At 43.8% G+C, this 22468-nt stretch overlaps 3 protein-coding genes across 10 annotated transcripts; 2 read left to right on the top strand and 1 right to left on the bottom strand.

The window, feature by feature from the left end:
• Positions 1 to 6440: 6440 nt before the first annotated feature.
• LOC136509011 (bifunctional riboflavin kinase/FMN phosphatase-like) lies at positions 6441 to 11539 on the bottom strand. 8 transcript variants are annotated; one of them, XM_066503814.1, is made up of 11 exons: positions 11395 to 11539; positions 11011 to 11139; positions 10538 to 10907; positions 10356 to 10461; positions 10157 to 10261; positions 10000 to 10069; positions 9848 to 9921; positions 8472 to 8626; positions 8279 to 8374; positions 7288 to 7439; positions 6441 to 7217 (listed from the first exon to the last, which is right to left on the bottom strand). In XM_066503814.1, exons 6-11 carry the CDS (start codon positions 10066 to 10068, stop codon positions 7170 to 7172), a joined length of 594 nt encoding a protein of 197 aa, XP_066359911.1. In that variant the 5' UTR covers position 10069; positions 10157 to 10261; positions 10356 to 10461; positions 10538 to 10907; positions 11011 to 11139; positions 11395 to 11539; the 3' UTR covers positions 6441 to 7169. The 8 variants fall into 8 exon arrangements, with proteins under 8 accessions (XP_066359911.1, XP_066359907.1, XP_066359918.1 ...); XM_066503810.1 differs by having other exon boundaries at positions 10157 to 10461; XM_066503821.1 differs by lacking the exons at positions 10356 to 10461; positions 10538 to 10907; positions 11011 to 11139 and having other exon boundaries at positions 11395 to 11533.
• A 194-nt stretch (positions 11540 to 11733) lies between these two features.
• Positions 11734 to 15790, top strand: LOC136450130 (G-patch domain-containing protein 1). The gene is made up of 11 exons (XM_066450440.1): positions 11734 to 11934; positions 12364 to 12448; positions 12554 to 12633; positions 12752 to 12776; positions 12856 to 12952; positions 13032 to 13098; positions 13600 to 13690; positions 14200 to 14366; positions 14658 to 14939; positions 15020 to 15136; positions 15417 to 15790. Exons 1-11 carry the CDS (start codon positions 11857 to 11859, stop codon positions 15471 to 15473), a joined length of 1146 nt encoding a protein of 381 aa, XP_066306537.1. The 5' UTR covers positions 11734 to 11856; the 3' UTR covers positions 15474 to 15790.
• Positions 15791 to 16250: 460 nt separating this feature from the next.
• On the top strand, positions 16251 to 20120 carry LOC136450135 (sphingoid long-chain bases kinase 2, mitochondrial-like). The gene is made up of 12 exons (XM_066450455.1): positions 16251 to 16477; positions 16582 to 16658; positions 16811 to 16864; positions 16949 to 17008; positions 17119 to 17196; positions 17320 to 17366; positions 17461 to 17501; positions 18376 to 18460; positions 18532 to 18646; positions 18738 to 18860; positions 18951 to 19051; positions 19672 to 20120. The coding sequence occupies exons 1-12, from the start codon at positions 16324 to 16326 to the stop codon at positions 19799 to 19801; spliced, it is 1065 nt and encodes a 354-aa protein (XP_066306552.1). The 5' UTR covers positions 16251 to 16323; the 3' UTR covers positions 19802 to 20120.
• The last annotated feature ends 2348 nt before the right edge of the window (positions 20121 to 22468 follow it).

Genomic DNA, 22468 nt, shown 5'->3' with positions numbered 1-22468 from the left:
TCGTGTCGTGTCTCTCTCGTTCGTTGATAACCCCGGGTTCATGGCATCAGAGTGCAGTTGTGGTTCTGTAATGGTTACTCATTTTAGGTCTTATCACAGGAGAACAAAACTGGAACACGTACTCTGGCCCAGTTTCCACTAGCACGATATGACAATGCGACATGCCACCAAGGCACTGGACGTAGCCAGCGTCTCTTTTTCTTTTTCTCTGCGTTGCATTGCAGAGTGCGAGACGGCTCAGGCGACGTACGTGTCAACAAAGCAGGGCTCCTGTGGTGCTGCTCCTGGTGCTCTGCATGCCGCCCCACTACCAATCCCACTTGCCGACGCCCATAGTACTCCTCGTGGCGATTGGCGAATATAGCAGGGAGTATTCCCTCAGTGGCATGTATTCCCGCCGTCCTAAAATTCCAAAGAGTTAAATCATTTCAAGTTTGATTAAACTTATACGATAAAATAGTAACATTTATGATATTAACTAAGTATCATTGTATTCTTTGTTAATTATATTTTTATAGTATATCTATTTAATATTATAATTTTTTATATTTTTTCTATAATTTTGATCAAACTTAAAATGTTTTGACTCTGCGAGATTTTTGGAATAATTTATAATTTGGAACTGAGGGTTAGGAGCTACGATCTACCAGTACGACGACGACGCGGCTGATCACGCACCGCACCGTCGGCCTCGGGCTCGGGCTCCCTTGTCCGGACACCTGGTGAGATGGATGGAATACTGGTGGTGGCGACTGAAAGCGAGTGCCATGAGTGCTTCATGCATGGTGGCGACGGCGACGGCGACGCGAGGTTTGGCGAGCCCGACTCGACCGACCGCGTTTGCTCGGGCTCGCCGACACGTAGCTCGCCTGTCGTGCAGGATAACTAACTCCATAGGCCCACGTGTGGCGCCTGATCCTATATATAGATAGATCCATCATCCATTGTCAAAACGACTAAACGAGGACGAAATATCGGGGACGGGCGGGGAACTTTTCATTGATTTGGATGGGATGCACGGTACATTCCTTCAAACCTTCCCTTTCATGCTACATGACACACCACTACTTTTTTTCCCCCGACACGAGGCAATCCTATCTTCATTACGGTAGTGTTGTACCGGACGTTCTTTATGGCCTTGCGTCTTACACATCTATGCCTTTCGTTGACCACACTGTTTGCCATTGCTCCGCCGCCCACCCCGCTCCTGTCACTGCTCCTGTTCCGCGCGCCGCTCCTACCGCTACTCTGGCTCCGTCGCCCAACCTACTCCTCTTGCTGTTGCTTCTGTTCCTGTTCCGCGTGCCCGCCCTGCTGCTCCTAACACTACTCTCAGCACAAGAGAAGCGTCGGGTCCTGACGCGGAAGTCCTCTGGCCTCGCCTCCTGCTACGGCTGTGGCGCGCCGACACTCCGATGAAGACGGCGGAGGAGGCCGCACTAGGATACGATGCATGTGCAAATGTACAATTCAAAATGTTTCAGAAGTTTGAGAGGTAAGTTGCAAGCGTTGTATATCGATGTTGCAAAAGTAGATCAGGATGTTGCACATGTTGTAATGGCTATACACGTATGTTTTAAGTGTATATCCGAATGCAAAAGTGGATCCGGATGTTGCATATACATGTATGTTGTAAGCATATATTTCAAGTGTTTTCTGGTGTTTTATACGTATGTTTGTAAGTGTTTCATCTAGGTGTTGCATATGTTTGCTATGGTTTTCAAATATTTTTAAGACGTTTTCATAAGTGTTTCAGACGCTTGTTTCAATTGTTTCATCTGTCTTTTCTTTATGTAGCAACTGTTGCATTTGGATATTTCAAAGTAGATCGGATCTTGCACATGCAATGTGTGTGGGAAGCGGCTGATAGCGCGAACGATGTTCGGAGCGGCGTGGGCGACGTCCGGAGCGGTGCGGGCCCACAGTTGGTTCGCTCGCTTGCAAGCCCGACACGCTAGTGTGGCAGAACCACCCGAAATAACACGTTTTCGGAGGCGCTCGTCTTTTACTAGACACTAAACACCCTGAAAGTTAGCTACATCAGACAGCTTTGTCGAGCCCACCCCAAGGGAGAACTCAAAACAATCCACGTTTTACCGCCAGGATCCATAATGAGTACGAGATTACAATATTTAGTCCATTTCATACAACAAGAGTTCTTATAAATTATTTATTACAATACCAGAGTTCAAAGTGCGATAATTAAACAGCGGAATGAAAATAAACATCCTAAGTACACAATATACTCTCAAGAATATGATATGCAATATGGTTTCGTTGTTTTCTTTTTATTTATGGAAAGCTTTACTAATAGTTTATCCTTACGGTCAAGTTTTATTAGCAATCATGATTACTTCATTAGCTAACCATTCTAGGTAAACACATGTTCTACTTTCAAGAAAAGGGTTAAGCAATCAAAACTATTTCACCACTTTTCATTTTTTTAGTTCTTACTATGATGCTAGACCATAGCCAAGTCGTACCGTCTCACGGAAACAATGATTCGTGAACCAATGTATCCTAGCTGGGTACCCCGAAACACATACCCCGTTTGTACCACAGGCACAAACAAGACCAACTCATTCCACTCCTGTCATGGGGTCCAGGCCCCCGTCCAAACTTGGACTCCAAGCCCCCACACTTGAGATCCGGTCTTAATATGGTGCTTCGACCTCCACCTTTCCCCAACTCCAATCAGTCGGTCCGGAAAGAGCCAAAACCTACGACAAAGAGCATAACGAGCCTTTCCGCTCCCATAAACAAGTATGTGCTTAGGATAATAAGTCTGTGACCCGACTACCATCCACAGCAACTGACGGTCCTTAGTCGACACAAACAGAGAACACAATGTAACCAAGCTAAGCCCAGTTGGTCACAGGACACGACATGTTACACCCACCAATACCCATACCATATCCCTGCCCTGTCTCCATTTTTTATTTCATTATTTTATTATGAGAGTAATAATAATCCCCTATTGTGAGCACCAACAGGTTACTCACGCTATCGATGACCTAAGCATGGCATCTACTCGAACCTGCACTAGTAAGACTCTTACGACAGGTGTATCTATGCATGTGGTTTTTATAAAATTCCTATAACGTAAATGCACAATATATTTATATACGGTGAATTATAAAATAGAGGTTATGCACCAGGGCTTGCCTTGGGCAGACGCGGTGTCAGCTGAGTCAGTCAGTGACGGCTCTAGGACCTCCTCCTGCACGAGAATCTCCTCCTCATACTCCTCGACGATCTCCTCAAACTCGTGATCGCCGGTGGTCACGATCTCCGCCAACTCGTTCTCTACATGCATGCGATGATGATACAACACTTAGCATTTAGGCAACAACAACTCTTAAACTAAGAATACGTATACTAAGGTACTAAGCTAGCTCTAATGACTAAGGTACTAAGCTAACTATCATCTTTACCAAGAAAAGTATTGGGTTCAACTAACAAACACCTAGCTTTACAAATGAACAATATATCTTTATTTCTACTAATGATTTAATATATATTGAAACAAAGAGCATTTAACTACCCTAATGCTTAGTCTATTCTAAAGCTACAAAAATTACAGTGAGCACATAATAATACAATGAAGCTACCATAAAAATTTCAGGACTAAAGCTATAACCAATTTACCACAAAAATTCCTACAATAATTAGCTTAATATTATTAAGCATCATCAAATGATTTAATAGCTCCTAATGTCAACACATATTAGTATGAAATAAATACACCATCAGATAGACCATAATTTTAGGAACCTAACAAAATTTGTTTCGCATTTTTTGGACACCTACACGAAATTATATTAATTATCAAAGTTTAGCTCAGAAATTAAATTAGAAAACCATTCACATGTTCCTAGAAAAAATAAAAACCAATCTCCCGCGCGGCCCATGCGCATGGGCCATGCAACGCGATGCGTGCGCACGCAGCGGCCCGCTTTCACGGCCCACGCGAGGCCAGCCCACAGCAGAGAAGCCCGCGCGCACTGGCGCTTTGCGGAAACGCCCCCGCGCTATCCTTTATTAACACGACGACTATGCGCACTATTTCTATAGACAACGTTTATGCAAGAAGGCCCTCGTATTAACCCATCTTCGCATCGGGGAGGTCCCCGACGCCTCCGCGCTCGCCGGCGCAGCATTGACCGGCACTGGGCCGCTACGTCGGCCAACTGGGGACCCCCTCGACCCATCTAAAGGACAGATGCTCACCTATGGGCCAACGCGCAACAATGGGAAGCGATTCGGAGATCGGAGACGAAGTAGGGTGACTTCTCCATGTCGATAGGCAGCCTGTGGTGGCGACAACAACGTTCCGGTGAGCTACGACGCTAAGGGAGCAGTAGAGGTAGTGGGTGAGCATCAGTGACTCACCAAGGACCCGCCCGAGGCGATGGTTCGGCCGGAGACGCCTCGAGCAAGGCTGACCGCGTACGCGTGGCGAGCTCAACGACGAGCCACGGCGGACACGACCGCGTCAGCAGCGTTGGAACAACAGTAGGGGTATGGCTCATGTGCGCATGGCGAGGAGGGGTTCGAGACGATTCTAGCGGTGCAGCCAATTTGACCCGAGGTGGTCAGATGAATGCTACCCTCGGTGATAGGTGGACTCAACCTTATTGGCACGGTGGTGGGAAAAAGCTCTAAAATTAAAGCTCGACCAGACGCCATTCAAGGCAGGGTGGGGACAGGTAGCTAGACAGCTGGGTGACGGAGCCAGTGATGCGATGAATCGGGCGATGGTGACTTCTCCTTGACGAATTTAATGGCGCGGCTCAGTCCACCATGGCAGCAACGAAGAGAGAGGGAAGGGGTAGGTCAGAGCTCAGCTTGTCCTCGCCTTGGCGGGACATGAGCGGCGTGATCAGGATGCACACGCGCAAGCGTGCACGCATCCGTGACCGACACGCACGAGCGACTATCGCGCCTTTATGGGCGAGGCGACAACAGGTACAACCATGTGCCGATGCGGCAAATACGCCAAGCGCGCGCAGCAGCGGTAGGGCCACCGGCAGGGCGGACAGCGGTGCAGAGCCGCAAGGGAGGTGCGGATGCGACGGCGAGGCGACAGCAGCGTAGCGCGGCCATGGCGGCACCAATGGCGGCAGGGCAGTAGGGCGCGGGGCCAGCGGCTCTCTGCGGCCGGCCTCGGCCAAGCCCAGGCGGGCTCGACCGACCCATCGTGGCGGCACGGGGTGACCGCGCGGGACGCGGCCATGTGTGCGGTGCGGGGTGGCCGCGCGGTGACCACGCGCACGGCGCTAACCATCCCGAGGATGTGTCGTGCATGAATTTTAAAGCACCCGTAAAAACTAAACGAATGATCTTGGAACCAAGCCATCTTCACCATGCTCAAGAGAGCATATTAGACTACCCCTAAGAACTAAAACATAATACTAATCTTTAACTAGATTTCTCGGAATAAATTCGCAAACCCGGTGCTATCAAACTGTTTTTAAACTTAAGAATTTTATATCTTTAAGCTAGTTTTGGTTTTAAGTTCCATTTCTAAGCTACTAGAAACACTAGCTAGCAATGTTATTTTTCTACAGCAAGTATTTTATTGTTATCTATAAAGTTCATACTCCAAACTTTAGCTAAGTGCCACATATATGTTCTATAGTATTTTTGTTCAATAAAAATGATTTTAAACCCTACTTGATATACATGAATTATGTAAATAGCTTCTCATTTAATATTTTTATTGATCATTTTAGGTTGCAATACTTCATCTATTTATTCCATCACATGCATTATCACGTAAATATGATACTCATGACATGATTTAGTAATTGTTTAGAGCGTAACACCTAGGGTGTTACAGCTAGCTCTCTGTGCAAACAACATCCGGATGCTAGCGCCTGGATCATACATCCGGACACTAGCAAGTCCATTTTCATTAAGACCAATGGAAATAAAGAGTTCAACTCAGTACAAAGACAGACAGCCACCAGCACCAGTTCCCTAGTTCGGACGAAGGATTGAAACTCTGTCTAAGTCCAGACTGCAAATCCCACAAGTAACACGAACTCCACGTTTGTTTGCGCTCTTAGGTGCTCGGCTACGATCTGCTCGTCGGTTAGCTGGCTAATCCTACGAACTCCGCTCTCCCGTTCTCCATGGGCGATGGGTGCTTGGGCTTTGAACGGATGGGACACGGACACACACACATACACAGGAGTGGGGTGTGGTGGACGCTGCGGAATGCCTTTGCACGGCTATGGACTGTGCTGCAATAATCGGTGCCAACAGCTAAGGCTAGTGCTAGTAATGGACTCACGAAGTCACGATGCCGCCCGCAACCGTGAGCCCGTCCACACCATAGACCATACACTGGTACTAGTGATTGCTTGTAAGTATCAATCATTTTTATACATAAAAAACAATCCATTTTTAATCATATGGGAAGATACATAAGAAAGCAGAGTACAAACGTCATCGTTTTGTGTGCGAGACTAAAATGACAAATGCATGAGACTAGTGACGCTACTTCCAAAATTCTTCTTGTATGTAAGTATAAACTATAACTGATATCTTTCCACACTCAAATGTCAAATGCATCAATTCGGTAATCAACACGAGTGCAGAACCGCAGACCATCTCAGTATTCAACTTTCAACACCCACCTTTTCCTTCAGAAGGGTTATCAAAACACCTCTTTGAGGAACAGCCATATAGTGCCAACTTCAGTTAACACCGCTTCCGAGAAGTGGAAACAACTGGCTAAGCTCAACAAGATTCCAATCGTTTCTGCATCAACACCAATGTATTTCCCTCTATATGAGGCGCTTGCGGGTAATTGTATCTACTTTTGTGAAAGAAAACGTTTCGATTTCTTTTATGATCAAGTTAGTGTGTTCTTGCCCTCCTGCAGAGGCTCCTCACTTGGAATTCTGCTCAGCCTGGCTGCCATCACTAGTACTTTCCTGCTGCAAAGGATTTCTCAGATATGGCGAGTCTTTGTACCTGGCATATATCGGCAAGTCCAGTGCCTTCTCTGCTATTTTTTCATCCTCGTGAATCCTCTATCAAACACTCAAGCGAAGGAAAGTTGGCCTATGAAGGGCATGTTCGCTTGAACTTATCAGCCGACTTATCAGCTAGAATCTACATTATTTTTCTCTCACAACAAAACAGCTTCAGCTGGCTTATCAGCCGGCTTTAACACTAGCCGAACAGGCCCGAAGCAACCAAGGTTCCTGCAAGGGGACCCTTTTATTTATAACAAAGTATAGAATGAACATATGAATGACTGTATAGAACACTCACCACTGTCTTCTCAGTGTTGTCGAAATATGGGTTCCAACCAATGCTCATAACCATCTTATATATACCACGTGTTGAAAGTCCAGCCCAGCCACAGTATACCCTAGATGTATGCTCTGACACTACGTCGGCAAAGTTCTCTGCGGGTAAATTGGCTACATTATAAAAACAAAAACATCAGTGCTCCAGATGAAAACTTGAGTATAGTAGTATCAAATAAACAAATATGAACTCCTACAGAATAGTAGAATACTACGCAAAATGACCCAGATTAGGAACAGACAGCATAACATATAAGAGTACAATTCTTGAAGAATAAAGTTCAAAGCGAACCATTAGGAAACAGAATATATATCGTTTTGGTGAATCCTCCCACCGTTCCAACATGTAAGTCTTTTTTGTTTTGTCCTAAGTCAATCTTCTCTAGTTTTAACCAAGTTTGTTAAAAACATATTTAAATGCACTATGCATATATTTCATGATGGATTTGATTAAACTAATTTGATGTTGTAGATATTTTGACCAAGTTTGTTAAAAACGTATTTTAACATCTAAAATACCTAATAAATGCACTATGTACATATTTCATGGTGGATTTGATTAAACTAATTTGATGTTGGTGATTTTTCTACAACATAGTGAAAGTCAGAAGTTTGACTCAGCACAAAACTAAAACGACCTACATTATGGATCGTAGGGAGCATAACATAAAAAGGGGCAGCTATCTATAAATTCAAGAAGTATGACCAAATAATATCCGTTACAGATTGGGGCCTGCAAACCAGCATGAAACCGTTGGTCTATCATATAGTGTCAGCACATTTCCTACTGGTGTCTTTTGTCTAGCAACTTTCTTAGTGAGGCAAAATGCTGAACTGATTCAAAAGTAAAAAAGCTAGTTATTGAAGCAACTGAAATGGCCCATTCAATGAAACGAAAAATGAGATTCTAACCAGCTGCTATATGTAACCTTTATGTTTCTAGTCCACCATACCTGTTGGTATTCCTAGTACTTTAGAACCACGGCCAAATCCTTTGATCACAGGTCCACTGATAAACCATGGTTCTATTGGTAACGTACCTTCAATCCCTGCACAGAAAATTTATTCACATATAAACTAATAAAAGAATACATATGTTCTCTGAATGAACAAAAGTAATAGACAAGCTCAAGAGTTCGAACATACAATCATTAAACGGTGGCAAACCCCACTTCTCAGGCCTTACGTCAAGGAGGGAATCGATCACCTCATCAGCTGAACTGAACTCAGCAGTCTTTTTGGGTACTGAAGGTACAGCTATGACATGCATTCCCGCAGCTTTTCCAGCTGCAACACCTGGTCTAGCACAACCATTATTTACAGTGTTAGAGGTAATTTCTTCACGAAAGTACTTCATCCTACCTACATCATATTTTGAACCAGTAAAAGGAACGGTCATCAGGAAAAAAATACAGATGCTACATGTGATGTCAGCTCAGAACTATACATGTATAGGGAAGAGAAAATAAACAGTTACTTCTTCTGGTGGCATGCATGACTGTATTTTTCTTCTTGAACACACAAAATATTTGTGTATCATTTCATTAATAACTATAAGAGAGGAGAAAATACAATGGTGAAAGGAGAAAATCCAAAGACACCCAAAACACGAAACTCTAAAAATCTAGAAGAGAGGCAGCCACAGGAAAAAAGGTGACCAGCTACCCCAGAACTAAAATCACACGCCTCATGTAAATGCCCTGACCAGGTGGTCTCGGAGATCTTTAGCTCCAGCTGAGCACCAGAGGACACACTCATCTGCCACTACCTGTAGGATTGTCATAAAAATTGACCTCACACTATAAAAAACAGTCATTCCGGTGCTTCCATATTTCCCATGCCACTAGGATGTTTTTTTTCCTTGAAGTTTCATTGATAGATAGAAAAAATGATCACGAGTGAATTGAGACCTTTCCTGATTTCCTTTGGCAATGTTTTATAGTGCTTGACACCAGCAACTTGAAAATCTACTGGTGTTGGCCTGAAGCGTCCAGAAGATAAATTGCAACTTCTGAAAAACCTCAGTCCAGACCTGGCAGGCACAAACACAGGAGACAAGTGTTGGATGGATTCTTCAGCTTGACCGCAAAGAGGGCAGACAGCCGGATGAGGAAGACAATGCTTGGCAAGGTGATCAGCAGTCCAGCATCAAGTTTTCACCGCAAGCCAAAATTATGCAGATTTGCTGTTGCATTCCCCAGATGTTATGAGCTTCCAGCGGTACTGATCCACCACTCCCCGCTGCAAGATCAAACCATAGGCCAGCTCCCAGATGTAAAGATACAGATACTCCCGTAGGACTGAAACTGCCAACACGGTGCATTCTGTAACCCTAAAATGCACCATGGTAAACATTTTTTTGTCACTAGTTAAAATCTCGCGTATTTGCACAAGTACGTCCAAAACATGGTTTTAGTAGCCTTCCTATGTTTCAGGTGGGAAGAGGGCACATAATGTTTTTTTTTCTGAAGAGTGTATCATATATAGCATAAAGTTAGTAAGTTACAGAAGGAAAAACTTACAAGGAACCCTCGATTACTAGGCAATTTGAAGGAGTGACGTTCATTCTTTTTGCAGCTTCCAAAAATCTGGAAGACTAACAACAGCAGATTGGAAATAAGAAAATGAGATGATTAAGCAAATCTGGAGTATCAGAGATGATGACATATCTTACATATCTGGGGACGGCTTCCCCTTCTCTACTTCGTCTCCACCAACAATTGCAGAGAAAGACTCCTTCCATCCTATACAAGGTAGGAACAAATTCACTAATAAATAACTTCACCGCACAGATAGAAAAAGGAAGTGCCTAATCATATTTCCAGATATACCTTGATGGCAGGAAATTTTGGCCACGATATTAGATCTTGGTGAGTTTGAAGCTAAAGCAGTAGGCACCCCATTACTCCTTAAATGTTTTATCAGCCGAGTAGCTCCTGGAAGAGGTTTTATGTTGCACCACCAGCATTATGAGGTGTAGTAAATCAAGGATATTCAGCAACTCAAAAAAGAAAAAGGGAGAGAACTAACTGTCAAGGAAACAGGCATCCACATCTAGAAATGATGAAAGAATCATAAATGGATCTTATCAAGAAGATGCAGCAATACAGTCAAATACATCTCAAATCCCCCTCCCCTAAAATAGCATTTCAGTACAACTTTTGCAAACAACAAGAAAATATACAAGCACATAGAAGATCCAATGGCATTACTGTTCACTGAGCATTGGAGTAATCATTGAGAGGAACTCTTCTGTAGAGTAAGGGAGTCCATAGTCTTCTAAAACAACAGCTGCAGCTTCATAAGGTGTCTTCCCAACTAGCTTGTGAGCTTTCTTGCTATCCCACGTTTTCCCATTTTTGGCAAGAAATGTTTTTAGAAGGGCAGGCCTGGTGCAGTGGTGAGAGCTGTCTCACTGAGTCACCAGGTCGTGGGTTCGAAGCAGCCCCTCCGTAGATTTTGCGGGGGAAAGGTTTATCTCGGTTTATCCCTTCCCCAGACCCCACTCATGTGGGAGCCTCCGGCACTGGGTCTGCCCTTTTTTGGCAAGAAATGTTTTTACCACCTTACTTACAATGGAACCTGCCAATTAGTACAGCCAAGAAAATCAAAGTTGGCTCAGGCAAGTGAATTTGGTACACACTCTAAGCTTCAAAAAACATCAACTATAAGTGTTTTCAGCCACCTGTGTTTAAAAGGGTGCCATCCAAATCAAGAATGGCATGGGAAATAAGCTGAGAAATGGGCTTGGGTGCTGACATTCCAAGCACAAAACAGTTCAATGCAGCAAGAGAAGTTATCTGGGAGGCACAACCTGAGAAATGACCAAACACTTTAGGCATATATCACAATTGATGGCAGAACTAGAAGACACATGAGCTTAATAACTTTATGCTATACATATGGTATGCTTTAGAATGCCTCAAAACGTAACCTATTCCTAAGGTTATGCCCACAAAAGACACAGCTATAAAGTTCTGTCATCCGTCCAAAATTAAATCGAAAGACTGCACATGACATATGCATTTGGCAAGAGAAAACATGGTTGCAGGTGCTAGGGTTTCCTTACCTTGGCAAGGGAGGCCGAGCCCCTCCGTTGTAGGAGTATGCCGACGGGGAGGGAAAGCGGCGCGGGGGAGGGAGGTCACCGGGGGAGGACGTCGACGGTCAGCAAATCAGCACCGGCAACCAGCAGTCGCAGATGCACAGGAGGAAGGAGGCGCCGGGGTCAAAATAAATGGGGCCGAGACGACCCATGAGAGCCGAGCGTTAGAAAAAGCCCACCAATAGGCATCTCCAGGCCCAGAAGGCCTATCCCGTTTACGGGGGCCATCACCGGTCAAGCCTCACCAACCCACCAAGCCCGAATCTCGACGCAAAAACCACGGCCTCAAAACGCCCTTCCCCGCATAGCTAGGGTTTCCCTCTCCACCCCTCCTCCTCCGGCAACTCAGGAGAGAGCGCGCGGCTGCTGCTACCCGGCGGCCCGGCGGCGGTGAAAGCCGCGACGATCCAACGCAGAACAGGCGCCATGGCTGCCCCCGAGGCGCCCTCATGCTACGTCGGGATCGCGCGGCAGTCCGCCGCCTTCCGCCTTATGAAGCAAATGGTACGTGATCCGACCAGTAGTGTCCTCGCGCATTTATTTTTGTTGGTTCAAAAAACTGAGTGTTCTGTGGAAAATTTGACACGCGGGTTAAGGCAATCATATTTACCAGCTTTAGCTGTCAAGTTAATGCGACTTAAATAGAAACAATCACATTTTAGTCACATGATGAGAATTAATGTGAATCAAAATAATGGAGAGGCGTGAATTATGCTGTAGTTGGTGTCTCTTGCGAATAAACTTTGTTCTGATTTTTGGAACTGCTGAGACAACAACATACATGAACGAATGACCTGCTGTTTCTGTAAATTGCTTGCTTCTCCAAGTTTTGCTGACTTTATGTGCAATTATATTTGCCTATTTGGTATACTTACTCATTCTACAGTGATCAATACACTCACTCATCCTATACTATGATAAATACTGTTTTAGGGATGGGAAGAAGGTGAAGGCCTTGGCAAAGACAAGCAAGGCATAAAGGGTCATGTTAGAGTGAAAAACAAGCAGGACACACTAGGTCCACTCTCTCTTCTAGAATTCCTGGGTTTCAAAGCTTTCTGATTAGAGAACTTAAATGGCCACAGCTGAGTTTGCTGATGCATGACTCTGATTTTGTATGCAGGTGTTGGTGTAGATAGCCCTCGTAACAAATGGGTATATGATACCACCCAATTTGACGACATACTGAAGAAACTGAAAGTGGTACGGCAAGTAAAAGATTACCTTTCAGTTCCACCAATGAGTTCCGATTGACAATGTCTAATAATTGTTCTCATCTTTTTCTTGTGATTTTGGTTGTTGTTTTTCTCTGCAAGAGCAGCAATCAGCTAATCCTATTCAAGAAGGTATACCTTGCACATTGGTTTTGTATTCTTGTTTTGTAATTATTCTTAATAATTATACCCATCTTTTTCCTTTTTTCAGAGGTTGCAGCTGTAAAAAGTGATTCGCCTGACATCACACCAAAAAAAGACAAATCAGCAAAAGATGAAGTTACTAAAGTTACTCGACCTCAAGGAAGGTTGGTTTGGACCTAATTTTATTTCAATTCGTCAACTTACTTTATTAATTTCCTGTAAATGATTACTTCCTTTTCTCAGATACAAGAAGAGAGAGAGAGGGAAAAGTGTGAGCTCTTATTCAGCAACAGATCTTCAAGGCATACTCGTAAGGGATTTTCTTTTATGTATTTGTTTCTTTTAAATAAACTGGCTATCATCAATGAGCAATTGTTTCTTGCACAGTATATTCAATGTGTGTTTGTTTGTGTTACTAACTCTAATTTGTTAAGAGCATCTCCAAGTGCTCATTTAAACACCTCCCTAACTGTTTTGTTTTTGGCAAAAAAGAAAGAAAAAAAGCGGCTCTTCAACAGTTATGTATCTGAAATCTGTAAAGATAAGCACTTGTCTCCAACTCCCAGATATGTGTGGCCTGGGAGGCTGGGACCGGGGGGTGGGGGGGGGGGGGGGGGGGGGTGGCAGGCAGCAGCGGTAGTCTGTGGACGGCTGAGTGGGTATTTTTTCTTGTGTAAAGAACTTTTTGGAGATGCTCTACTAGTGTTAAGTACTAGTCTACTGGAAAGCACTGCATGCATTTGAATTTTTTAGCTACAGTTGTGCTAATTGGCCTTGTTCAGACATCTAAAGCAACCTGTCCCTGGCGCAGGTACGCAAAAGTGAAGATAATTTCCAAGTGGATCCGAAACTTGAACCATCATGCTTGGATGAACCTGATCCCATCATCTGCCAGGATGCAGGTCAGTAGTTGTGTGTGTGTGTGTTTTGTACTGCCTTCAGTATTGCCTGAGCTTTTGGCCCTTTAATTCCTTATATTGATCTGAGTTACCTTATGTTACCAGAATAGGATGTTTTTGGACTACTTTGTAAGATTTAAAAAATAATAATGCTCTAAACTTGCCAGGACCCTCTCATTAGCTATTCAAATCAGAGTGCTTGAAATGAAATCAGGTTGGTTATTTGATCATTCTTTTAACCAGAAATACAAGTACGACTATCAGGCTAAAACAAATCCTTTCCTGCTACAAAAAATGGATCATCTGCTCAGCATAATAATGATATCAGTTATTTAAGTTTCATTACTATATACTGTAGTCTCATCCTTGTTAGAAAGAGTCTGTCTGCATCTGGGTTATGTTATTGCGCTACTGAACAATAAACCAAATGCATTCATTTGTTCTTTAATGTGTCTACAATTCTGCATCTGAGGTTTTTTTAGTAACTTGCTTTGTTAACTCTCTGCTTTCAGTATCCCAAGCTGATGATGTGAACTGGTGGGGGCACAGATTTGGATTTGTATCAGGAGGGTTTCTAGGAGCGAAATCCCGTAAAAATAAATCTTTACGAAAAGATCCTGCTAATGTCCGCCAGACATTTGCGGAGGAAGATCAAGAAAATTTGTACAATCTTGTTCAGGTTTGTATGATGCACTGTACACTGATCCCAAGATTAACAGTGCATGCTATTTCTACTTTTCGTTTTCTGAGGATATGATGTTGACAATGCTCAATGTACTCTAGATATAGTTTTAGAATTTCAACTGCAATTCTTTTCAGTGATAATTGTGTGCATTATTGTAGAACATACCTGTTCATACAAACAAATAAATAAATATATACAGATTACAAAGCATACATCTACATGTTCTTATGAACAAATAAATCTACTGAAATTCTTAATATATCCACGGTCTGTAATTTGCTGCAGGGTAAAGCTACTTCTGGAAAGCAGGGTCTTGGCATCAAAGGCCTGCCAATGAAAGTTGCTGGCCAACGTTGGAAGGGAAACAAAACTTCGTTTGTTGATAGTGATGATGATAATTCTGCCCAATCTGATGAATATTCAGAAACCGAAGAGAATGACGATGAGGAAGAACCTGTCAGTGCTTCTGAATCAGTAGACACAGACAAGAACGCAGAAAAAGAATTACTTGTGGATGATAGGCCGAAAACCAAGGTCAAGAAACTTTGCAAAAGAATACTTCGTCAGGTATAGTCTCTATATACTATGTGCTGAGTACTTCATTTGCTGTTCTCTGGTATATGATGGTTACGACTCGTTCTTTCCAGGCCCCATCTCAGTCAATGAAATTGAAGGATCTTAAGGTAGCCGTTGAGGAACATTCAAATGCTGTATTCTCCAGCTTCTCATGTAGACGCGAAGCTCTGTTGTTTCTGAAGAAAAAGGTATGCATCATCACATCAGTAACTTTATCAGCAGATGGGAAGGAGTCTGTTGTCTTTCTGCCTGTTTTCTTTAAAATGTACTTAAGGATGTACCTACTGTGGTCTATGGGATCCCTCTTGAGCTATATGCATCATCACCTCAGTAACTTTGAATGCATATGTTTTCTTATTTGTTCGAGGAATAGTCATTTGCCGATAGTTTGTATTTTACGGATGAGGCATTGCGACCAGCTAGCATATCTTTGTGTTGATTTCGGTTTCATCTCGTTGTGTTCTGCAGCTTCAAGGAAGCAGGAAATTCAATGTGGACGGCAAGAAAGTTCATCTCGTGTCATGAATGCAAAGCAAATATGAATTCTTTCGGTAGTGGTGCACATTACGTTGTTGGTGTCCAGCCCTCATATTTGTTGTTGCTCGAGGTTCCTAACAGATGTAGGAGCACATTGAGCTCTGTAGTATTAGTATAGATAAGGAGGCAAACCCTTCCGCAGATGCGGAGGTAAAATTTTGCAAAATTTCGTGAGGGGCAGAGTTGCTAATCTCTGTGCAGTACATTCGATGTATCTGTGGCTTATCTGTTTTGCATGAGATGTACAAACTGCAAAACTATAAATTGGACGTGATTGTGCTACAAATCGCTCGCAAATTATATTACACACGTCTCGACATCGACTGATCGTCTACCATATCCCGTATGTGTCTTTTCCAATTAATATTAAACACTTCTATATTTTACATGCCTGAATTTTTTGGGCAACATAATTTTGTCATTGTTTGATTTGACTATAATACTATATAGAAAAAAAATTATGAGTTGTCTTTTGAATTGTACTAGTTGGTTGTCTAAAATTGTTGTTTGGAAATTCAGTTGCCTAAAGTATAGCAACTCTTAATATTAAACGCATTTAAAGAAGATAAATCTTCATCTCAGTTCTAAAATTTAGCATCAACATGGCAAATGCATGGTTATAGGCGTGCCGGATAAATTCATGTGTAAACAACTAAACATACTGCTTGCTGCACATGAATCAGCAGTTCAGCACAGCCCGCGACACGTGATTTTTCAAAGTCTGCTTCGTCGTGTACATGGCGTAATTAGAGACAGTGGGCGGCGCGTTTTACGCCTTCTCGGCTTCTCCATCCAGAGTCAAAGTCTGGAATCGGGATAATAAGCGGCAAGAGACGCCATGGCTGCGTCGGCGACGCCGAGGCCGTCGCTGATCCTCCCGCGTGCCTCCTCGCACTCGCACTCCCAGCCCAGCGCCGTCGGCCTCACCTCCGACCGCGTCGCCGCGTCCCGCCGCCGGCGCGGCGACTTCGTTTTCGTCGTCAATCCCTCCGGTACGCTCCCGCATCCCTACCCCCTCTTCCCCTCCGTTCCCGCTAGTACCCTTGCGAATCTGCGCGCTAAACGCCGTTCTCTTCGCGGCTACTCCGCGGCGCAGGCGCCAATGGCCGCACGGGAAAGCAGTGGAAGCAGCTGCTGCCGCTCCTCCGCACCCGCCTCGCCGATCAGTACAACGTAAGCCGTCGTCGTTCTCAACTTCCAGATCGCTGACTGATAACTTCTTCCACTCTGGGATTTGTAATTGCCATCTGAAACCCGTGCTTGGTCTCGGACGGTCTCACTCTCATCTCACAGAATGTTTCCATTTGGTGGTGTTTGCTCATCAGATTTGCGAGTGCATCACTTCGGGCCCGTCCCATGCCATAGATGTCACGAGGGAGGTGTGTGCTTGTTCCCTTGTCAAATACTGGGTTCCAATTGGTGGCTGTGTACTCTAAGCACTAGTGGTGGTGTACTTACTGTAGGCTATAAAGGATGGGGCTGATGCCGTGATCGCTGTTGGAGGTGATGGTACGCTTCATGAGGTACTTTGTTTGCACATTATTTGCACAACCATGCTACAAACAGTTTAAATTTTCAGTGATCGATATTTGGATACAGTTATAGAGTTGAGGATGTTATTTTGAATATGTAGGTGGTCAATGGTTTCTTTTGGAAAGGAAGTCCAGTGCGTGCTCTCGATCGAGGGCCTGACCATTCAACGGCGCTTGGTGTGAGTACCCATACACCCTTTTAGCTTTTAGATTAGATACTTAAACTATAAGAATGTTCTGAATTGTTTCTTCTATACACTGGGGTTTGTTTAGTAGTGAAGTACCTTGTTGTCCTCTGACAGCTCATTCCACTTGGAACTGGCTCAGATTTTGCTCGGACATTTGGCTGGTATATTTGTTTCCTTTCCCGCATGATCTACATAACTTGGTTATTTGTTAACCTTTATTTTCTGTAAATTTCTGTTGTTATTTCTTTTTACTAGGACAAATGATCCTCGTGACGCGATTGATCGAATTGTGAGAGGTTTCTTTCTTGATACTTTCTTCTTTTATTGTGTTCGAAGTGCTATGTGTATCTTTAAATGTTTTTTTTTTTCTTGAACATGCATGCCTTTTTTCCTATCAGAGTACTCACTCTGTCCCAAAATAAACTCACATCTTGCTTCTCGAGGAATCAAACTTTTTTAAGTTTGACTAAAAATATAATAGTATCAACATTTGTATCTCCAAATAAGTTTATTATGAAGTATATTCCATGCGCAATCTAATCATACTTATTATACATCATAAATATTAGTATATTTTTGTATATAGTTGGTCAAACTTTAGAAGTTTGACTCCTCGGGAAGCAAGATGTGAGTTTATTTTGGGACGGAGGGAGTAGTACATACTATGCTTTAAACAGAACCAAGCAATTCAATATTGCGTATCTTGTGTTACTGATGTATTCTTAGTTTAAGAGAAGTGATAAACTTCCTTCAGATCAAAGGCATTCATCCAGCTTTATTAGAAAGCTTAACAAAGAGTAAAGGCCAATGATCCAGTGCTGGGGAGTCCAACTTACAAATTTCAAGCACGATCTGAGCAAGCAGCAAGTCTAGTACATCTACTTCTCCTTCAACTACCTAGTAAACAAAACGAACAGAGTTCGGCAAAGCCACTCAAAACATCTGAGCACTATCTTAAGCTAGCTATTGGAGATTTTATTGAGCATATGTTCTGCCACGTCGATCGGTTTAGGCTTGAGAAGAGGGCGCCAGGTCTTTTGCAGCGTCATTGTCTTGAGGAAATTATATGACTTCTCTGATCCACTGTATATCTTTTATGTCATTTGTTGTATGACACTTGTTTACTTGATGAATTCTACATCTGAGATCACAAATGAATCTTTTTTGCAGGAGTAAAATCAAAACTAGACATAGGCGTGATGGAGGGTCCAAACAGAGAACCACACTTCTTTGTTAATGTTGCTGATATCCATTTGTAAGTTAAACATAGCAATATGAAATATTTACTTAAGTGCGATCTGAAGAGAAGAAAAATGATACCTGCAGGAGTGCTAAGGCAGGCTATTTTGCTTCTATGTACAAGAGATTTGGCAACTTATGCTATGTATTTGGAGCTTTAAGAGGCTTTTGGGGACATAATAATCTAGATATGAGAATAAAGGTGAGGTTTGACCTAGATTTGTTTTGGAAGAGGAGTTGCATGCTTTCATGTGTTCTTTTGCTCATTCTAATTCTGCAACTGCACATGATAGGTAAATGGGGGAGAATGGAGAACCATCCATAAAGTCACTGCCCTGTGCATAGGGAATGGCAAGTACTTTGGTGGTGGTATGAAGATAACTCCAACAGCTGATCCGTTTAGTGGCAACCTTGAGGTAACTACATGATCAGCATTTATTTTAAAAATGCTATTTAGTGTATATTAGGACATTGTCGTCTTTTTTAATCCATGTGGTTCTTTATAGGTTGTTATTCTTCAAGATTTCAAATGGTACGACTTTCTTCTGAAGCTACACAGGCTCTATGGAGGCACACATCTATCAGTGAATGGAGTTTCGTCAATGAGGTAAACAACTGCATAAACCTTGAATATCATCATGAAGGTTCTTTCCTATGAGAAAGGAGGCATAGCGAACTAAATGATCCAGTGTCTTCTTTAAGAAGCAATATGCTATCTGCAGTGCCACTTTATATGTCTTAAATTAGGTAAAGAGATTAGAGACACACAAAATAGTACTGCAGGTAGCATATTGCTTTTTATGCTGCGAAGGAAGGTAGTGTGATAGTTTCTTAAAGAGGTCCCAGCTACATAGACCTAAAGTTGAAAGTTCTGATTGTTGTGTTCTTGAAATGCTAAGAGTCAAGAGTACAATGCCTTCTGGCTTCATGCACTAAATAGTGGTCTGAAACTTTATACCTAAGTTTCTGCAACATATGCTGTGACCAATAGGTCAGATCATCTGACAAAGTTCATGGCACAATGAAAATACAATCTGTTAGTAGTAAAACTAGCTAGAATAATATGCTGGAGGTCCAAATTGTTGAGGGAATTGCAAGCTCAATTGCTTTCCTTTGGAATTGGGTTTTTAGTGGCTTGAACTTTGAAGCTTTTTAAACAAAGACCAGCTCCAGCACAAGTGTTGCAACCAATCCATCTTCATCTAAGCGATACCGTTGCTTTTGCAGGGTTCAATCAATTGAAGTAGCAGAGGTGACGGCTAGCGGTGGCATCTTTGTGCAATCTGATGGAGAGCATTTCGGCTTTCTGCCAACCAAATTTTCAGTTCTTCCTGGTGCAGTTGATTTTTTCTGCTAGATCACCATGCTCTCCCTTCCTATTGGACCGGCAGAAAGATGCACGATTCTGTGTCAGGTCAGTGCTTTGAAATGATATGGCTATCGGGTAGCTGCAGTTCATCTCGTGCTGTACATGAGACAAGTTCTGCCGTGCTGTAGCATTCCACCATGTAAGTACTGTACTAATGCAGCACGCAATGCATCTTAAGAGCGTCCACAGTGTATAGAGTCGACCCCGTTTCCATCAACTGTTAAATTGATCCCAATGTATAGAACCACGGTATCTTTAAGAGGGCACACGATATTAAAAAAATAACAGCCCACGGATGCGAGCTCTATGTAGCCTGTTCGCTTGGTCGTATTCGGCTTATAAGTCATGGCTTATCAGACAATGAATATTATTTTTCTTTCACACCAAATCAACCAGCAGTCATGGCTTAAAGCCAAAAGGTTCAGACAGGGCGATGGTCTCATGCTGTTGCCGTATGGGAAGGAAATGAAATATCGTTTTTTATTCTACATGACTCGCTCCTATGGATAGGACCATGCTCACAATGTATCGACCCGGATCCAAAAGAGATAGGATCGGCTTCGGACTGTCCATTGCGGACGCCCTAAAGAGAATTGCAGCACAGGTGCTGGAATCACTGCTGTTCGTAGGCTAGCCGTAAAATATGGTGAGGACAGGTGTACGAATGTATTTATTCAACCGTTCGATTATTCTGGCTGACTGCAGGCATGTACCATGTCCATGTGGCAGTAATACTTGTTTGCATGTGGCTCAACAACAACAAAAGTACAGGACCATAATTAGCTGTATGTAGTTTAAGCATAAGTTAATGCATTCCCAACTTGCAGTACGGATCAAGGTGGCACAGATCGATACATCGGTCAATTCATGTTCTGTACTCTATACTCCCTCCGTATACAAATTTAAAGTCGTTCTGGGCGACGCTACATCCATGCAAAAGGAAGTCGTTCTGGCTTGAGGGGCTGGTTTTGGACGCGTTTGCCCCTGGCGACGCTTTGTTCCGCGCGCCCGCTGGTTCTCCGTTCGATGCCCAGCACGCTCGCCGCCCGCTTCGTTAATACGGAGTACTCCCAGCACGCTCGCCGCCCGCTTCGTCGCTCGCGTCAAGGCAGTAAACACGCGCCGCCCTCGCGCAGGTGCTGCTCGCCTTCGCCCTCGCTTTCTCACGCTCGTCCGCGGCTTAGTGTTTAGGTTTGCCATGGAGTTCGGCGGCGCAGGTGGTGCTCGTCGTGGAGTCTGGCGGCACGGGTGCGGAGGAGTCGCAGGAGATCGCGCTGGAGTCGCTGCGGAGGTCATCACGCCGGAGTCGCTGGAGGTCATCCCGCCGGAGTCGCAGGAACCGGAGGAGGTCGTCACGCCGGACTTGGAGATGGAGGTGGTGCCGGACTCGCAGATGGAGGCGGTGCCGGACTCCATCACGCCGGAGTTGCAGATGGCGCCCGACTCCATCACGCTGAACTCCATCGCGACGGTGGCGGAGGCCAAGGAGGCCGAGTCCATCACGACGGACTCCATGCCGGACTTGCAGATGGCGCCCGACTCCATCGCGACGGACTCCATCGTGCCGGATTCCTTGCCGCCGGGCGCTTTTCTTTGCGGTCGTTGCGGTCTTGTCCATGAGGACCGCGAAGCATGGAATCGTGCACACTCGCGGTTCAGGCCATGCCGTCGCTGCGGTCTCGTCCACGCGGACTACATGAGTGACGCCATTGCCGGCCGCGTCGAGGTGGACTGCGACCTTTTCATCGAGCATTACGGTTGGTTGCTGCCGAGAAAGGATGATGCCAAAGCATCGGTAAGATATGGTTTGATTGTTACATGCAGCAAGAGTAGCACAGGCTAAATTTAGTTCTAATTAATTGTTACAAGAGAATGACTCTACTACTTAAGCTAACTAGCATCATTCTAATTTTTTCATGCAGCAAGAGTAGCCTCAGCTTCATGTAGCAATGATGGATCACAAGGGATGCAAGTTGGCAGACGTTCTTCTCTTTCCAATGTTTCTTTTTTCATGTGAGGTATCTTGAAGTTGTTGCAACCTTTCTTCTTCATAGCTTCCATCAAAACACCTTGTAGTGTTAGAAATATTCGGTTTGCTTTGCGGCTCGAGTACTCCATGAATGCCTACAAAACAAGTGTGCAAGAAATGAATGAATGGGCAAATTTGTTGTGGAAGAAAACATTGAAACATGTGTGAACAATTTGGGCAAATTACCTCTTGCACGGCTGGAACTAGAGCCTCTATTGTTTTTGCATTCTTCTTATATTGAATTGCTTGTATAGCTCGAAAAAAACCCAAGTCAAGAATGTTGAAATCCGGAGAGTTTGGTGGTTGACATATTAGGCGAATATCGAATCCTCCTAGCTTAGCGGCCTCACAAAAATCCGGATCATCCAATTTCAAGTGGGAAGGTGCATTGTCCTGTTGAATGAAGATTGGTTTGCCCACATCCTCTCTTGGCCACTTAGCTCGAATGGCAGGCAACACTTGGTTGATCATAAAATCTCTGATCACTTCACTTAGCTCGAATGGCAGGCAACACTTGCTTCTAGTCAACAAAGCTTGGTAAACTTGTTGTCGGAGCTTTTCAGTCATATCTTTCCTCCGGTTGGGTTCTTGCTCTTGTTCTTGCACGATGGGGTTGTCCCCGGCAG

This window comes from Miscanthus floridulus, chromosome 1 (assembly GCF_019320115.1).
Source record: "Miscanthus floridulus cultivar M001 chromosome 1, ASM1932011v1, whole genome shotgun sequence".
Classification (NCBI taxonomy): Eukaryota; Viridiplantae; Streptophyta; class Magnoliopsida; order Poales; family Poaceae; genus Miscanthus; species Miscanthus floridulus.
Note: the sequence above shows the minus strand (reverse complement) of the source record. Positions and strands in the feature narration are given on the sequence as shown.

Bases quoted from the DNA above. Each gene is read 5' to 3' on its own strand.
- LOC136509011 (XM_066503810.1), bottom strand. From the start codon at position 10,068: ATGGAAGGAGTCTTTCTCTGCAATTGTTGGTGGAGACGAAGTAGAGAA. The intron at 9,922-9,999 runs GTAAGATATGTC...TGCTGTTGTTAG, and splicing joins GGGAAGCCGTCCCCAGATAT to TCTTCCAGATTTTTGGAAGC. The intron at 8,627-9,847 runs GTAAGTTTTTCC...TGGTTGTGCTAG, and splicing joins CTAGTAATCGAGGGTTCCTT to ACCAGGTGTTGCAGCTGGAA.
- LOC136450130 (XM_066450440.1), top strand. From the start codon at position 11,857: ATGGCTGCCCCCGAGGCGCCCTCATGCTACGTCGGGATCGCGCGGCAG. The intron at 14,367-14,657 runs GTTTGTATGATG...AATTTGCTGCAG, and splicing joins ATTTGTACAATCTTGTTCAG to GGTAAAGCTACTTCTGGAAA. The intron at 14,940-15,019 runs GTATAGTCTCTA...CGTTCTTTCCAG, and splicing joins GCAAAAGAATACTTCGTCAG to GCCCCATCTCAGTCAATGAA.
- LOC136450135 (XM_066450455.1), top strand. From the start codon at position 16,324: ATGGCTGCGTCGGCGACGCCGAGGCCGTCGCTGATCCTCCCGCGTGCC. The intron at 17,197-17,319 runs GTGAGTACCCAT...GTCCTCTGACAG, and splicing joins ACCATTCAACGGCGCTTGGT to CTCATTCCACTTGGAACTGG. The intron at 18,861-18,950 runs GTAACTACATGA...GGTTCTTTATAG, and splicing joins CGTTTAGTGGCAACCTTGAG to GTTGTTATTCTTCAAGATTT.